The 17340-nt window shown below is 48.8% G+C and overlaps 2 protein-coding genes across 3 annotated transcripts in view; both read left to right on the forward strand.

The window, feature by feature from the left end:
• LOC146257802 (cullin-5) overlaps positions 1-8475 on the forward strand; it is a 10514-nt gene extending 2039 nt beyond the window's left edge. The window contains exons 3-19 of one of the 2 annotated variants that reach the window (XM_084674543.1): position 1; positions 152-328; positions 1163-1304; positions 1481-1626; positions 1724-1804; positions 1985-2078; positions 2161-2291; positions 2381-2488; positions 2595-2659; positions 2775-2907; positions 3040-3171; positions 3553-3676; positions 3773-3948; positions 4284-4445; positions 4580-4698; positions 4867-4990; positions 5261-8475. The exon at position 1 is cut by the window's left edge and continues 133 nt beyond it. In XM_084674543.1, the coding sequence (XP_084530669.1) occupies positions 272-328; positions 1163-1304; positions 1481-1626; positions 1724-1804; positions 1985-2078; positions 2161-2291; positions 2381-2488; positions 2595-2659; positions 2775-2907; positions 3040-3171; positions 3553-3676; positions 3773-3948; positions 4284-4445; positions 4580-4698; positions 4867-4990; positions 5261-5455 (1989 nt within the window). In that variant the 5' untranslated portion in view covers position 1; positions 152-271 and the 3' untranslated portion in view covers positions 5456-8475. The remainder of the gene's footprint in view (positions 2-151; positions 329-1162; positions 1305-1480; positions 1627-1723; positions 1805-1984; positions 2079-2160; positions 2292-2380; positions 2489-2594; positions 2660-2774; positions 2908-3039; positions 3172-3552; positions 3677-3772; positions 3949-4283; positions 4446-4579; positions 4699-4866; positions 4991-5260) is intronic. The other variant, XM_084674542.1, reaches the window with a different exon arrangement.
• A 364-nt stretch (positions 8476-8839) lies between these two features.
• dcun1d5 (DCN1, defective in cullin neddylation 1, domain containing 5 (S. cerevisiae)) lies at positions 8840-17332 on the forward strand. The gene is made up of 10 exons (XM_084675070.1): positions 8840-8989; positions 10164-10237; positions 10322-10429; positions 11000-11091; positions 11327-11397; positions 11548-11639; positions 11756-11864; positions 12023-12127; positions 12261-12363; positions 16760-17332. The coding sequence occupies exons 3-10, from the start codon at positions 10359-10361 to the stop codon at positions 16813-16815; spliced, it is 699 nt and encodes a 232-aa protein (XP_084531196.1). The 5' UTR covers positions 8840-8989; positions 10164-10237; positions 10322-10358; the 3' UTR covers positions 16816-17332.
• Positions 17333-17340: the final 8 nt, after the last annotated feature.

A 17340-nucleotide genomic window follows, 5' to 3' on the forward strand; every position in this document is an offset into this window, starting at 1 on the left:
AGTGCGTTGGTAACAGCAGTAGAGAAGCACATGCTTTCACCCATCCAGGCACTTTGAGATCATAGATGTACTCTGTGAGTCACAGGCTGCATTTCTGTTTAATTGAAATGTCTTTTGACATTTGACCTGTGTGTGTGTGTCGCCACGGCAGCGGGTACTGAGTCACCAGGATGACACCGCCCTGCTCAAGGCCTACATTGTGGAGTGGAGGAAGTTCTTCACCCAGTGCGACATCCTGCCCAAACCCTTCTGCCAGCTGGAGATCACTCTGATGGGGAAGCAGGGGAGCAACAAGAAGTCCAACGTGGAGGACAGCATTGTCAGGAAGGTGAGGGAGAGAAGAAGAAGGTGAGGGAGAGAAGAAACAGAGAGGAGTGAAAGTGAGGGAGAGAAGAAGAGAGGAGGGAAGGTGAGGGAGAAAATAAGAGAGGAGGGAAGGTGAGGGAAAGAGGAAACAGAGAGGAGGGAAGGTGAGGGAGAGAAGAGAGTAGGGAAGGTGAGGGAGAAAATAAGAGAGGAGGGAAGGTGAGGGAAAGAGGAAACAGAGAGGAGGGAAGGTGAGGGAGAGAAGAAGAAGAAGAGAGGAGGGAAGGTGAGGGAAAGAGGAAACAGAGAGGAGGGAAGGTGAGGGAGAGAAGAAGAGAGGAGGGAAGGTGAGGGAGAGAAGAAGAGAGTAGGGAAGGTGAGGGAGAAAATAAGAGAGGAGGGAAGGTGAGGGAAAGAGGAAACAGAGAGGAGGGAAGGTGAGGGAGAGAAGAAGAAGAAGAGAGGAGGGAAGGTGAGGGAAAGAAGAAGAGAGGGGGGAAGGTGAGGAAGAGAAGAAGAAGAGAGGAGGGAAGGTGAGGGAAAGAAGAAGAGAGGGGGGAAGGTGAGGGAGAGAAGATGAGAGGAGGGAAGGTGAGGAAAAGAAGAAGAGAGGAGGGAAAGTGAGGAAGAGAAGAAGGAGAGGAGGGAAGGTGAGGGAGAAAAGAAAAAGGAAGAGAGAGGAGGGATGTATGAGGAGGATGGAAGGAGTAAATGTACTTATTCTCTGAAGCAGATAGAAACATGCGTTGATGGGAGTAATTATCTGGAGGTAGGAGAAAGGGAAGGTTTGTGAAGCCGTGAATGAAGTGATGTCATATTCAGTGTTCTCCCTCTGTCTCCGTCATGCCTTCTCTAGCTGATGTTGGACACGTGGAACGAGTCCATCTTCTCCAACATAAAGAGTCGTCTCCAGGACAGCGCTATGAAGCTGGTGCATGCAGAGAGACTGGGAGAGGCGTTCGACTCCCAGCTGGTCATAGGAGTACGGGAGTCATACGGTAAGACACACACTTCCTGTCAACATCATTTTGCATCCATCTTTGCCTTCTGGCGATTGTGATCTTGGGCGAGCTCTCGTTAAAAAATGATATACATTTTCACTCTTTTTTCTCTCATTTCTCTTTTGCTCTTCCGCTCTTTTCCACCTCCACCTCCTTCCCTCTCATCCCCGCAGTGAACCTGTGCTCCAACCCGGAAGACAAGCTACAAATCTACAGGGACAACTTTGAGAAGGCCTACCTGGACTCCACAGAGAGGTTCTACAGAACACAGGCCCCCTCCTACCTGCAACAGAACGGTGTCCAGAACTACATGAAATATGTACGTGTGTGTGTGTGTGTGTGTGAGAGAGAGAGTGTGTGTGTGTGTGTGTGCACTGAACTAAGACCGGCTGGTGTAATAGACCTGTCTCTTGCAGGCAGACGCTAAGCTGAGAGAAGAAGAGAAGAGAGCACTTCGGTATCTAGAGACACGTGGTGAATGTAACTCTGTACAGGCAGTGAGTAGGAGGACCACAGAGATGTTATTAAGTGTATTATTATCATTGTTGAAATGCGCTCTTGATTCTATGAGGATTCAGTCGTAATGCTCAATGGCTTGTATCCGTTTTGCAGAATCACACGTGTTTAATGTTCCTCTTCTTCTGTCCTGCCTTTGTGCTGCGTCATGCTTCTCACAGCTTATGGACTGCTGTGTGAACGCCTTGGTGACGTCGTTCAAGGAGACCATCCTGGCGGAATGTCCCGGAATGATCAAGAGAAATGAGACAGACAGTGAGTTCAGCAGGGTTGGCTGGAACGCGTTGCCAGCTGCCAGGCTAGGATGTGTGTAACGTCTAAATGTTTCCCCCTGCAGAGCTGAACCTGATGTTCTCTCTGATGGACAAGGTTCCCAGTGGGATCGAGCCCATGTTGAAGGACCTGGAGGATCACATCATCAATGCTGGACTGGCAGACATGGTGGCTGCTGCTGAGACTATCACTACTGTACGTACACACACACACACCGTAGTTTCAACTGTGTTGACGCCTGCATTTACCCCTCACCTGCATTGTGTGTGTGTGTGTGTGTTCAGGACTCTGAGAAATACGTTGAGCAGCTGTTGACCCTCTTCAACCGCTTCAGTAAGCTGGTGAAGGAGGCCTTCCAGGACGACCCTCGCTTCCTCACAGCCAGAGACAAGGTCCGGAGAGACCTCACCAGACACACCTCTACCACACTCACCGGGATCCCACATCTTTAATATAGGTCATGTTTGTATTGACTGATGTAATGCATCCCTCCCCTAGGCTTACAAAGCAGTCGTCAACGATGCCACCATCTTCAAACTGGAGCTGCCTTTGAAACAGAAAGGGTGAGGGAGATCTGTCACGATCTGTTTGTCTCGTTATATCAAACGAAAAAGCTTGTGTTGTTTTTACATGAATTAGTGGGGGTGTGGGTGTGTGTGCGTGCGTGCGCGTGGACAGGGTTGGCCTGAAGACCCAGCCAGAGTCCAAGTGTCCTGAGCTGCTTGCTAACTACTGTGACATGCTGCTGAGGAAGACTCCGCTCAGCAAGAAGCTCACGTCTGAGGAGATCGAGGTCAAGCTGAAAGAAGTGGTGAGGGGTCAAGGGTCACGGTCTGGCTCGGTCTTGGGGCACAGCGCGTTAGGACTGTGGATCTACTGGACTGTGTGTCACATCTCTCTCTCCCCCCCCTCCTCTCTCTCTCTCTGTCTCTCTCTCTCTCAGCTCCTGGTGTTGAAGTACGTGCAGAATAAGGACGTGTTCATGCGCTACCACAAAGCTCACCTCACCAGACGCCTCATCCTGGACATCTCAGCAGACAGCGAGATAGAGGAGAACATGGTGGAATGGCTCAGGGTGAGACTCACTCACTCACTCACTCACCTACACACACACATACACACACACCTACACACTCACATACACACACACATACACACACACCTACACACTCACATACACACACACATACACACTCACCTACACACTCACATACACACACACATACACACTCACATACACACACACACATACACACACATCCACTCACTCACTCACCTACACACACACATACACACTCACATACACACTCACATACACACACACATACACACACACCTACACACTCACATACACACTCACCTACACACTCACATACACACACATTCACTCCCGCCCCCCACAGGGAACAAGGGTTAGTTTTCCTGACCCTGTTCCTCCTCTGGCCTGCTCCTATAGGAGGTGGGGATGCCGGCTGACTATGTGAATAAGCTCGCCAGGATGTTCCAAGACATCAAGGTGTCTGAGGATCTGAACCAGGTCTTCAAGGAGATGCATAAACACAACAAGTTAGCACTACCAGGTGAGAAACACACACAAAAAAGAAAACAGTCCAAATAAAACAAACCCCCGTCGTCCTCGGTCCCAGCCTCCCTCCCCTTGTTGTGTGCGGCTCCAGCCGACAGTGTGAACATCAAGATCCTGAACGCGGGGGCGTGGTCCCGCAGCAGTGAGAAGGTGTTTGTGTCTCTGCCCACGGAGCTGGAGGATCTGATCCCGGAGGTGGAGGACTTCTACAAGAGGAACCACAGCGGACGCAAGCTGCACTGGCACCACCTCATGTCCAACGGCATCGTGAGAGCTGGAGCAACCCCACACACACGCTAACACACAGTACACACACACACATGCAGAAACACACAGACACACAATGATTGAGGGGTTAGGGAGTTGGGCTATTTATCAGAAGGTTGCCGGTTCGATTCCCGGACGTGCAATATGACGTTGTGTCCTCGGGGAGAATGTCCCTGTACTCACTGTAAATCGCTCTGGATAAGAGCGTCTACTAAATGTAAATATATGCAGAGATGCACTCATACAGGCATGATCACAAAAACACGGCCCAACATCTGTATTCTTCATCGCTCAGAACTCAAACAGTTTGAAAGTGGCACGTCTCATCGTTTCAGATCACGTTCAAGAACGAGGTGGGCCAGTACGACCTGGAGGTCACGACCTTCCAGCTGGCCGTGCTGTTCGCCTGGAACCAGAGACCACGCGAGCGAATCAGCTTCGAGAACCTCAAACTGGCCACCGAGCTTCCTGACGCAGAACTGCGACGCACTCTCTGGGTAAGAGGACGCACACACACACAGGCTGGATGTGGGTCCAACCAATCAATAACATTTCCATCCCCAAATGTCCCTGCATAGGGAGTACTAAAGTGTTGCTTTGTGTCCCCCTATCCTGGTGTTTCCCCCTGTAGTCTTTGGTTGCCTTCCCCAAGCTGAAGAGGCAGGTGTTGTCCTACGAGCCCTCGGTCGGCTCCCCCAAAGACTTCACGGACAGCACGCTCTTCTACGTCAACCAGGAGTTCTCCCTCATGTAGGCCTCTTGCCAGCCTCCTCCTCACCCACAATCAGCCCTCCTGGGCCATGACTGACCCATCTAGTCTTGCACTGACATTTGAATACATCCCTTTGCCGGATATTGATGAGTCACTGTTTTCAATGACTCCCATTTGTGGTTTGTTTGCGTTGCTGTGGGTTACAGAAAAAACTCAAAGGTCCAGAAGAGGGGAAAGATTAATCTGATTGGTCGCCTGCAGCTGACTACAGAGCGAATGAGAGAAGAGGAGAACGAAGGCATAGTCCAGCTTAGAATATTAAGAACTCAGGTAAGTGACATCACTCCACCTCCATCCGTATGTTCTGGAATGAGACAGCCCTACATGAGGTCCATCTTTTCTCTGCACCCCATCTCTCTCTCTCTCTCTCTCTCTCTCTCTCTCTCTCTCTCTCTCTCTCTCTCTCTCTGTCTCTCTGTCTCTCTGTCTCTCTGTCTCTCTGTCTCTCTGTCTCTCTCTCTCTCTGTCTCTCTCTGTCTGTCTGTCTGTCTGTCTCTCACTCTCACTCTCTCTCTAACTCTCGCCCTCCTCCTCCCCCAGGAGGCCATCATCCAGATCATGAAGATGAGGAAGCACATCAGCAACGCCCAGCTGCAGACGGAGCTGGTGGAGATCCTGAAGAACATGTTCCTGCCCCAGAAGAAGATGATCAAGGAGCAGATCGAGTGGCTCATCGAGCACAAGTACATCAAGCGAGACGAGACGGACATCAACACCTTCATCTACATGGCGTAGCACCGGGACACTGCCTGGCCCACGGCTGCCAGCCCACCACCCCGGACCGGAGGAAGAGGAGGAGACGGAGAGGGGGGAGGGAGAAGCGGATGTTTGGTTGGGGGAGACCGCGGCCGGCAGGAATCGGGAGTGTGAAGATTGTGGTTTGGCTGTCTGACTGGCATCTTGTCTCTAGCGCCCTCCAGTGTTTAAGGAGGGGAGGGACAGCACACACAATTGCCAATCGCAGCTCCGACATGTGACATTAAACTATCCCCTGCCTTACCTTAGTTACAGACACACAGGAGAGCAGCCACGGGAAAGGACAACAGACTAGTCTATACAGATAAAGAGACGCGGGTTCCCTGGAGGGGACACGAGAGACTACTACTGTATACCGAGGACAGACTAGTGTATACCGAGGAGTGTATTTTGCCAAATTTGTGTGTGTGTGATGGTGTGTGTGGTAGGCGACTTGCCTTGCTGTGTGTGTTTGTGTGTACCGTGACAGCATGCTGCTCTGTGGAAAACGTGTTCATTTGAGGTTCCGTCACAAAGTGTGTGCGTGACTTTTACCCCTCTGGTCCTGCCCACACCCACAGTCACAGCTCTCTTCCACGCACCATGGCCCCCGGGGCGGGGCGGGGGGGGACATGTCCCCAGGGTGACATTTTTGTGCCAGATGTCAGACAGCCTATTGGTTGTCGCGCATAAACAACCACTGTACCACATGACATCCGATTGGCCCTCAGAATAATGTGAGAGACTCCTGTCCTGTATGAGGTGCATCACAAGGAACTCTCGTCCTCTCAGAGACTGGAGAAAGGGCATTGCTGGCACGTTCCTCTGTTGCATATCTCCAGTCAGCGTTTGTGTCTGCATGCCTTTGCCCCGTTTTTCGTTTTTCTTCTTGAATCCGTTCTTTTCTTTTTCTCTCAGCTGACGTGTGCGTGCATGCGTGCGTGCGTGCGTGGTGTTCGTTTCTCCGAGCTCTCATGTATGTCCTCGACTTTGACTGTCCACGCCCCAGCCCTCCTTTTCACTCTTACTTTTGTCACGCCCTCCAAACACCCAGACTGTTGTCATGGGTGTCGTCACATGAGGATCATGAACCATCCTGGTCCAGGTGAAAAGTGTCCCCATGACATTTCTCTTATTCTTCGTCCTAAAGAAAGTGCAATATATATATATTTTTTTTTCTTCACGTGACAGTGTTAGTTAACATTTCCACACCACTTCTACACTAGTCCATATGCCAAAGTACAGAACTGTGGTGCTGCTTAGTAAAACTAATGTACTGGCAGAAACCTCACTCGCAGACACAGTGAGTCTTGGCAAAAAAAAAAAAAAAGAAACTGTCACTTTTTGTCTGGCACCGTGTTCAATTCGCAATCCTGTGATTATTTCCTACGTTGTGTTGTCCGTGTGGGTCAATGTAATCGCGTCAGAGGGAGAGGATGGAAGAACAGGAAGGTGTCATGGCAGAGAGTGTCTGTTTTCTTATTGCACTGATGTCACCATTGTCCCTTGGCCGGAGGGCACAGGTCTTTCTTTTTAGGAGCTCTCTTTGGAATGATTGGAAGGGACGATCATTTAGCGGTGGTACTTGTATCTCTTCTCAGTCGAGTTTTTGTGTGGAGAGACTAGATGGAGAGTGTGTGAGTTTGAATTTTCCAGTTTTATTTATTTCATATTTATATCACAATGTGATTCGCTGTATGAGTTTGTTTTTCTTTGTTTAGTTTTTCCTGAGAAAGGGTTTGTAAGAGTAGCCCTTTCTAAAGGGTGCTGTTAGTTATGTACATAACCACTTTGTGAGTGCGTTTTTGAAAAGATGTCACTGAAATACAGTATGAGAGTATCAACACCGCTCCTCTTGAACTGCAGTTTTATTATTGCCATGAAGGGGAAGTTTCAGCGTCGAACACTCTCCTGCATGTGGCCGTCAGTGACATCTGAATGCAGCTAACGGTGTTGCATTCTATCCGTACCGATCAAAAGCCGGAGGTTTTCACACTAATATATTTCTAAATATGCTACCTACCCTGTAAGGTCTGGATCTAGCCTACACTACCTCTAGTCTAGATCTGAACTACCTACATTGGTGTGATTTGCACAAACTTTTTGCAATCACACTGTACACAAACATACACACACGCACAGTTTGCCAATTGCCAAAATAGTCTAAAACGATCCACTGTTCATTCTGCCAGGAAATGCGTGAAGTTTTTTCAAGTGAGTTTATGCCAAGAGAGGTTGAACTACCTGTAGCACAGCTCCAGTCAACTGAAAGGCTCCCAGTTTACCCAGATATCACCTCTGTCTGGGGACTACAGTTTATGCTGCTTTATCGCTTGATATCCACTGAATGAGACTGTTTGGGCTTTAAATGGTGATTGCAGAGAGACAGTTCTTCTTGGTTTTATTGTCTTCCTTTACTCCATTCTCCTAACGTTTGTAGATGAGTACCACCTTCAGTTGAATTTTCAGTGTTACAGGAGTTGGGATTGCAAAGCACCATACAAAGTTGTCCATAAAAAAAAAAAAACTGCTGTAAAAAATGTTAGTTTGTTTTATGTGTACATGCACTCAATGACTATATGTATTCTGTCTTTTATCCATGTTCAACGTATATCAAAACAACTTTAGTTTAATCGTGTTACAAATGAACAGTATTAGTCCTTGTAAAACAGAACTTTCTCTGCAACGCTGGTTTGAGGATATCTCCTTACTGCGTAGTTGGTATAGTGGAGATGATTGTGTCATGGAGATAGTGTTCATGCCTCCACCACTTCTTGATAATGAATACATATCTGTAGCCTTGATAATGAGAAAACTTGAAAAACTAGGATTTATCCAATACAAAACACCAACTGAATGTTTGACGCTATAAATCATGGACACATGTTTGAATGGGAATACTCCTGCAGTCAGGTTCTTCTACTTTGATGTGCTGCATTATAACATTACAATTTGTTTAATTTTGACTTTTTTATTGTGTATTATATTTCCTGGCAAATAAAAACAACCGTAAAAAGGGAGCAGGTGTGTGCATTCTGATTTCTTTCTTTGTATGCTGTAAACGATCCATAATTTATGTAGCAGAATGGTTTCTAAATGCGTTTCTCATGTATTCCATACATCATGTAAATAAATACAATTCTGAGTCTTATGACATTAATGAAGTCTAAACATTGCATGTGAATGGATTGTGTTTGTAAAAGTTCATTGGCAAGAGTTTTGTCAAATTGTATGGAATGTTCTGCGCAAAAGGCGGCAGCGAAGATTTATAATTGTCATACTAGCGTATACATAAAAAAAAAAACGTTTTTGTACTGTTTAAATTACAATATGTATTGGTTGTGTGTTTTGTGTGTTGCGCACAAAGATGAACCGATCTTTTGGTATATTCCATCAGCATTGTTTCTCCTGCCCCGGAAGGAACGTCACCAACCGGTGAAAACTGAGAGCTGAACAGCTTCGCGAGAAGGTTGCAACCATAAAAGTACAATATTAGCTTGTACTCAGACCAAAAAAAGGCAAAACCGTTGAAAAGTAAGAGTTGGATGTCTATTTTTGTTCAACTTTACTCTATCTGTTTGGTCAGTTACCGTATAATTTTAATGTCTAGAATTTAGTAAGCATTACAACAGTGTTTTTACAACTTCTGTTGACAAATTAAGCTAGCTTTGCTAGCCAACTGAAAAGCTCACTGTAGGATTGTACGGACTGTGCTGTACTGTAGCCTTGCTAGCAAGCGATTCCGAAACCGTACTAGTGTTAATTCCCTACTTACCAGGCTGGCTACCTAGATTGTCAGTAGCTATTTAGCATGCCAAATATAGCGTTCCTGCTTTCTGCCTCACGTTACGTCCGGCTGATCACTTTTACCGGTTGGATTGTTTGATAATTAATTTAGCGACGCTAGATACGCTAGCTAGCGTGTGGTATGTAAACTGTGGGATGGCTAGACTGGCTAGCACAATCAGCGCATAGTTAACTATCCTATAGGGGTAGTCACCAAACTATCTTAATTGATAACCAACTTCAAAGCTCAGTCAACTTTAATTAAGTAACCAACTAATAGTAATAGCGGGTTTTCCTGTTATCAGGAAAAATAGCTAGCATAACTGTTTCCTAACGTTGACCCTTGACAGCAACAACAAAGAGGCTGCGGTGATGGTGAATAATTGTGGTCCGCTACCAGACTTGGCAGCTAGCTAAATGTATTGTCTCAGAGACAAGTTTACCATCATATACGAATTAGTCATTCAGTAGGCCAGCCCTATTTTTTTATCTACCAATTGGCTTTCCCACCAAATCGCTGGCAATACCTGGGTAGAATATTATAGTTAAAAAATATGCCGACCCAGCTAGCGGGCTAGCTAGCAACAGCTCCCTTACAACATATCCGTTAATGAAGTATCTAGCTACGACCCATTTTTATTAAGTATGCGATATAGTAGCGAGCTTTGTTTAAGATTGATCAGCTATTTGAGTTGTTTGTCATTTTAGCATCATAGAACGTCGTGCATACGACCTAAATGGCTTGCAAGCCAGTTCATTAATTCATGTCACGTTTGTTCCCTTGCTTCCAGCGGATACAGTTTGTCTGAAAATGGGTCCACCTTTAAGTGGCATTTGATTTAGATGGGGCTCGAGCGTTTCTAAATTGTAAATGCTATCTAGACTGCTTGCTAAGCTTCTAACCCCATCTCTCCGGTTTCAGGAATTTCGGATTGTATGCTGTGCGGACTGGCAGACATAAAGGCTATAACGTTATTACAAGCGCTGGACAGACTTGTAAGTTGCGTAACAACTCTATGTAACCACACATCGTGTTACGTTGTACTTGATGTTTAGCACGTGTAACCTTGTGATCCGCAGGCCCAGCCCAGCTAGCCACCCCCGTGGAGACTCCGTGATGCCTGTGAAGAAGAAGAGAAAGTCCTCTGGTTCAGACGATCCTGGACTCAGGAAGTGTAAAATCACTAGGTAAACACGTTTTTTTGTAACCCCCCCCCTCCCTCCCACCCACCCACCCACCCATGCAGCCAAGCTAGTGGGTGTATGCTATGCTCCTCTTCCAGCCTAGCCTGATTCAGACAGCTAACGCAGCAGGATGTGTGTGGGTATCAGGTGTGTGCTCATACTGGGCTGGAACTAAGGCTTTCAAAGCCAGTGGCTCTCCCAGACAAGGGTGGGGTTGCCTTGCCGATGGGATGAGGGTTTGTCTCTCTCACAGCCGTGTGTGTATAGTATGTACATCTGTGTGCACTGCAGCTGCTGCTGCTGCTGTGTGTGTGTGTGTGTGTGTGTGTGTGTGTGTGTTCTGGCTGCTTGACTGGGGGAACTTAGTACTCAGCACATATTTGTCCCCTTATGCCGTGCAGACCCAGGCAGACAGGAAAGGAGAGAGCGAGGAGTGTGAGAGAGGGCGAGAGACTACCCTTCCCATGTGTGGCTCTCAGTAGTTCTACATTTCTCTGCATGTCTCTGGCCTTTCCCCAAGTACATTTCTATGGAACGTATGACCCCTTTAACACCCTCTTGTTTGTGTTCTAGTTATTGCAGGTCTCAAACACCTGGCCGACTGATCAGTCCAGAGGACCAGTTCTCCAATAAGAAGTGCCTAGCTTGGTTCTACGAGTATGCAGGTGTGCTGTTCGTTGTTGCTTCTCGTAGCGTGGCGCGTGCCCTTTTGGATTAAGTGGTTCCGAGTGTTGAACAAAACAGGTTGTGTGTGAGTCTTAAAAAGCATAGTCTAATGTGGTCATAGAGATGATCTTGAATCCTTCTGCATTGTATTTAGATAAGAACACGTAGTTAATCCACTAAAAGAGATAAAGTTTGGACTGATTTAAAGAAGTCTGTGTGTGTGTTTTTGATCAGGTCCAGATGAGGTGGTTGGTCCAGAGGGGATGGAGAAATTCTGTGAGGACATTGGAGTGGAACCAGAGAATGTAAGATCTCTTATCTTCTCCTTTCACGTGTTCCGTCCAACCATTTGTCATCTGTCCATTCATGCTCCGCCCACTAGACCCTATGGAGTCAACCTCCCCCTGCCCATGCTGATTGTTTGAATGCGTCTGGTTTCTCTCTCTCTTCTCCAGATTATCATGTTAGTCTTAGCCTGGAAACTAGAAGCGCCAAATATGGGATTTTTCACAAAGGAGGAGTGGCTTAAGGGAATGACACTATTACAGTGAGTATGGCCCAGCTGTTCTCCCATCCCAGAGTACTTCCTGGTGGGAGACGAGGAGAGGAGGCTAGTTGTTCCACACAGAGGAGGCAGTGGCTAACGGCTGCCCTCTCCTGTAGGTGTGACTGCACAGAGAGGTTACAGAGCAAACTGGACTACCTGCGCTCTCAACTCAACGACTTGGCAATCTTTAAAAACATTTACAGATACGCCTTCGATTTCGCACGGGTGAGTATTGCTTGTCCTTTAACCTGTAGCTTAGTCGTTTCAGTCAAATCTGATCTTTTTTTCTCTTTTCTTTCGCTCTGTGTCTCTCTCTCTCTCTCTCTCTCTCTCTCTCTGTGTCTCTCTCTCCCCCTTCCTCCTTTTTGTCTCTCGGTCTCTAGGACAAGGATCAGAGGAGTCTAGACATGGACACGGCTAAGTCCATGTTAGCCTTGCTGCTAGGGAGAACATGGTCTCTCTTCCCGGTGTTCCACCAGTTCTTGGAGGTGAGCCTCACTCCCATCTCCTCAAATGGCCTGTTATTGTAGCATGCAGACAGACCCTGCTAACCCTGACCACAAACCTAAGCCCTGATGATGAGCCTTCCCTTTCTCTGCCCTCTCCTCCCCTCTTCCTCAGCAATCCAAGTACAAGGTGATGAATAAAGACCAGTGGTATAACGTGTTAGAATTTAGCAGGACAGTGAACGCAGACCTCAGCAACTACGACGAAGACGGAGCTTGTGAGTACACGCTCGCTCCCGCTCTCTCGCTCTCTCTCCCTTGTCTGGGTAATAACCCAGGCTGTGTTGTCTGCAAGGCCAGTGCTGCTGGACATTAATAACCCAGGCTGTGTTGTCTGCAAGGCCAGTGCTGCTGGACATTAATAACCCAGGCTGCGTTGTCTGCAAGGCCAGTGCGGCTGGACATTAATAACCCAGGCTGTGTTGTCTGCAAGGCCAGTGCTGCTGGACATTAATAACCCAGGCTGTGTTGTCTGCAAGGCCAGTGCGGCTGGACATTAATAACCCAGGCTGTGTTGTCTGCAAGGCCAGTGCGGCTGGACATTAATAACCCAGGCTGTGTTGTCTGCAAGGCCAGTGCTGCTGGACATTAATAACCCAGGCTGTGTTGTCTGCAAGGCCAGTGCTGCTGGACATTAATAACCCAGGCTGTGTTGTCTGCAAGGCCAGTGCTGCTGGACATTAATAACCCAGGCTGTGTTGTCTGCAAGGCCAGTGCTGCTGGACATTAATAACCCAGGCTGTGTTGTCTGCAAGGCCAGTGCTGCTGGACATTAATAACCCAGGCTGTGTTGTGTCCCTGCAGGGCCAGTGCTGCTGGACATTAATAACCCAGGCTGTGTTGTCTGCAAGGCCAGTGCTGCTGGACATTAATAACCCAGGCTGTGTTGTGTCCCTGCAGGGCCAGTGCGGCTGGACATTAATAACCCAGGCTGTGTTGTCTGCAAGGCCAGTGCTGCTGGACATTAATAACCCAGGCTGTGTTGTCTGCAAGGCCAGTGCTGCTGGACATTAATAACCCAGGCTGTGTTGTCTGCAAGGCCAGTGCTGCTGGACATTAATAACCCAGGCTGTGTTGTCTGCAAGGCCAGTGCTGCTGGACATTAATAACCCAGGCTGTGTTGTCTGCAAGGCCAGTGCTGCTGGACATTAATAACCCAGGCTGTGTTGTCTGCAAGGCCAGTGCTGCTGGACATTAATAACCCAGGCTGTGTTGTCTGCAAGGCCAGTGCGGCTGGACATTAATAACCCAGGCTGTGTTGTCTGCAAGGCCAGTGCGGCTGGACATTAATAACCCAGGCTGTGTTGTCTGCAAGGCCAGTGCTGCTGGACATTAATAACCCAGGCTGTGTTGTGTCCCTGCAGGGCCAGTGCTGCTGGACATTAATAACCCAGGCTGTGTTGTCTGCAAGGCCAGTGCGGCTGGACATTAATAACCCAGGCTGTGTTGTGTCCCTGCAGGGCCAGTGCGGCTGGACATTAATAACCCAGGCTGTGTTGTCTGCAAGGCCAGTGCTGCTGGACATTAATAACCCAGGCTGTGTTGTCTGCAAGGCCAGTGCTGCTGGACATTAATAACCCAGGCTGTGTTGTCTGCAAGGCCAGTGCTGCTGGACATTAATAACCCAGGCTGTGTTGTCTGCAAGGCCAGTGCTGCTGGACATTAATAACCCAGGCTGTGTTGTCTGCAAGGCCAGTGCGGCTGGACATTAATAACCCAGGCTGTGTTGTCTGCAAGGCCAGTGCGGCTGGACATTAATAACCCAGGCTGTGTTGTCTGCAAGGCCAGTGCTGCTGGACATTAATAACCCAGGCTGTGTTGTCTGCAAGGCCAGTGCTGCTGGACATTAATAACCCAGGCTGTGTTGTCTGCAAGGCCAGTGCTGCTGGACATTAATAACCCAGGCTGTGTTGTGTCCCTGCAGGGCCAGTGCTGCTGGACATTAATAACCCAGGCTGTGTTGTCTGCAAGGCCAGTGCTGCTGGACATTAATAACCCAGGCTGTGTTGTCTGCAAGGCCAGTGCTGCTGGACATTAATAACCCAGGCTGCGTTGTCTGCAAGGCCAGTGCTGCTGGACATTAATAACCCAGGCTGTGTTGTCTGCAAGGCCAGTGCGGCTGGACATTAATAACCCAGGCTGTGTTGTCTGCAAGGCCAGTGCGGCTGGACATTAATAACCCAGGCTACGTTGTCTGCAAGGCCAGTGCTGCTGGACATTAATAACCCAGGCTGTGTTGTCTGCAAGGCCAGTGCGGCTGGACATTAATAACCCAGGCTGTGTTGTGTGTCTGCAAGGCCAGTGCTGCTGGACATTAATAACCCAGGCTGTGTTGTGTGTCTGCAAGGCCAGTGCTGCTGGACATTAATAACCCAGGCTGTGTTGTGTCCCTGCAGGGCCAGTGCTGCTGGACATTAATAACCCAGGCTGTGTTGTCTGCAAGGCCAGTGCGGCTGGACATTAATAACCCAGGCTGCGTTGTGTCCCTGCAGGGCCAGTGCTGCTGGACATTAATAACCCAGGCTGTGTTGTCTGCAAGGCCAGTGCTGCTGGACATTAATAACCCAGGCTGTGTTGTCTGCAAGGCCAGTGCGGCTGGACATTAATAACCCAGGCTGTGTTGTCTGCAAGGCCAGTGCTGCTGGACATTAATAACCCAGGCTGTGTTGTCTGCAAGGCCAGTGCGGCTGGACATTAATAACCCAGGCTGTGTTGTGTCCCTGCAGGGCCAGTGCTGCTGGACATTAATAACCCAGGCTGTGTTGTGTCCCTGCAGGGCCAGTGCTGCTGGACATTAATAACCCAGGCTGTGTTGTGTCCCTGCAGGGCCAGTGCTGCTGGACATTAATAACCCAGGCTGTGTTGTCTGCAGGGCCAGTGCTGCTGGACATTAATAACCCAGGCTGTGTTGTGTCCCTGCAGGGCCAGTGCGGCTGGACATTAATAACCCAGGCTGTGTTGTCTGCAAGGCCAGTGCTGCTGGACATTAATAACCCAGGCTGTGTTGTCTGCAAGGCCAGTGCTGCTGGACATTAATAACCCAGGCTGTGTTGTCTGCAAGGCCAGTGCTGCTGGACATTAATAACCCAGGCTGTGTTGTGTCCCTGCAGGGCCAGTGCGGCTGGACATTAATAACCCAGGCTGTGTTGTCTGCAAGGCCAGTGCTGCTGGACATTAATAACCCAGGCTGTGTTGTCTGCAAGGCCAGTGCTGCTGGACATTAATAACCCAGGCTGTGTTGTCTGCAAGGCCAGTGCTGCTGGACATTAATAACCCAGGCTGTGTTGTCTGCAAGGCCAGTGCTGCTGGACATTAATAACCCAGGCTGTGTTGTCTGCAAGGCCAGTGCTGCTGGACATTAATAACCCAGGCTGTGTTGTCTGCAAGGCCAGTGCTGCTGGACATTAATAACCCAGGCTGTGTTGTCTGCAAGGCCAGTGCGGCTGGACATTAATAACCCAGGCTGTGTTGTGTCCCTGCAGGGCCAGTGCTGCTGGACATTAATAACCCAGGCTGTGTTGTGTCCCTGCAGGGCCAGTGCTGCTGGACATTAATAACCCAGGCTGTGTTGTCTGCAAGGCCAGTGCTGCTGGACATTAATAACCCAGGCTGTGTTGTCTGCAAGGCCAGTGCTGCTGGACATTAATAACCCAGGCTGTGTTGTCTGCAAGGCCAGTGCTGCTGGACATTAATAACCCAGGCTGTGTTGTCTGCAAGGCCAGTGCTGCTGGACATTAATAACCCAGGCTGTGTTGTCTGCAAGGCCAGTGCTGCTGGACATTAATAACCCAGGCTGTGTTGTCTGCAAGGCCAGTGCTGCTGGACATTAATAACCCAGGCTGTGTTGTCTGCAAGGCCAGTGCTGCTGGACATTAATAACCCAGGCTGTGTTGTGTCCCTGCAGGGCCAGTGCTGCTGGACATTAATAACCCAGGCTGTGTTGTCTGCAAGGCCAGTGCTGCTGGACATTAATAACCCAGGCTGTGTTGTCTGCAGGGCCAGTGCGGCTGGACATTAATAACCCAGGCTGTGTTGTGTCCCTGCAGGGCCAGTGCTGCTGGACATTAATAACCCAGGCTGTGTTGTGTCCCTGCAGGGCCAGTGCTGCTGGACATTAATAACCCAGGCTGTGTTGTCTGCAAGGCCAGTGCTGCTGGACATTAATAACCCAGGCTGTGTTGTCTGCAAGGCCAGTGCTGCTGGACATTAATAACCCAGGCTGTGTTGTGTCCCTGCAGGGCCAGTGCTGCTGGACATTAATAACCCAGGCTGTGTTGTCTGCAAGGCCAGTGCTGCTGGACATTAATAACCCAGGCTGTGTTGTCTGCAAGGCCAGTGCTGCTGGACATTAATAACCCAGGCTGTGTTGTCTGCAAGGCCAGTGCTGCTGGACATTAATAACCCAGGCTGTGTTGTCTGCAAGGCCAGTGCTGCTGGACATTAATAACCCAGGCTGTGTTGTCTGCAAGGCCAGTGCTGCTGGACATTAATAACCCAGGCTGTGTTGTCTGCAAGGCCAGTGCTGCTGGACATTAATAACCCAGGCTGTGTTGTGTCCCTGCAAGGCCAGTGCGGCTGGACATTAATAACCCAGGCTGTGTTGTGTCCCTGCAGGGCCAGTGCTGCTGGACGAGTTTGTGGAATGGCAGAAGGCTCGGTCATCGTTATAGCAGAACATGACGCCAAACGGAGGGATGGCAGGAGACACGAGCGAGGGAGGAAGAGAAAGATGGCACAGCAGAGGATGTTCTCTTTCTGTTTGAAAGCTGTTACCGTTCACACCCTCACCCTCCATGGACTGCACGCATACCCCCCACCCACCCACCCCTATGGGATCACACAACCACACTTTCCCATCAACCTCGGAGCACTTCTGGCTGTCCTGTCATCTGCTGGGGGTCTGTCTCTCTCTCTTGTTGACGAGACTTTTACAGTGTTCATTTTTAAACCAGTTCATAAAGAAGAAAACAAAAATGGGGGGTAAAAAAAAAAAAAAAAAACTGAAGGGGGAATAATTTTTCATAATTTTCATCTGTGGCCACGGTTCATATAGCCAGTGTTGTAAGATCGACTGTAAGATCGACTGGAAGTTTTCTGTTTCCGTGAATATTTTTTTTCCCTTTCATTTGAGTCTTACCTTGTTTATAGTATGTTCTCAGAACAATAAAGAAAAATAATTGTACCAAACCAGACTC

The sequence above is a fragment of the Hypomesus nipponensis genome, chromosome 15, assembly GCF_054491055.1.
Source record: "Hypomesus nipponensis isolate SF chromosome 15, ASM5449105v1, whole genome shotgun sequence".
NCBI classification, from domain to species: Eukaryota; Metazoa; Chordata; class Actinopteri; order Osmeriformes; family Osmeridae; genus Hypomesus; species Hypomesus nipponensis.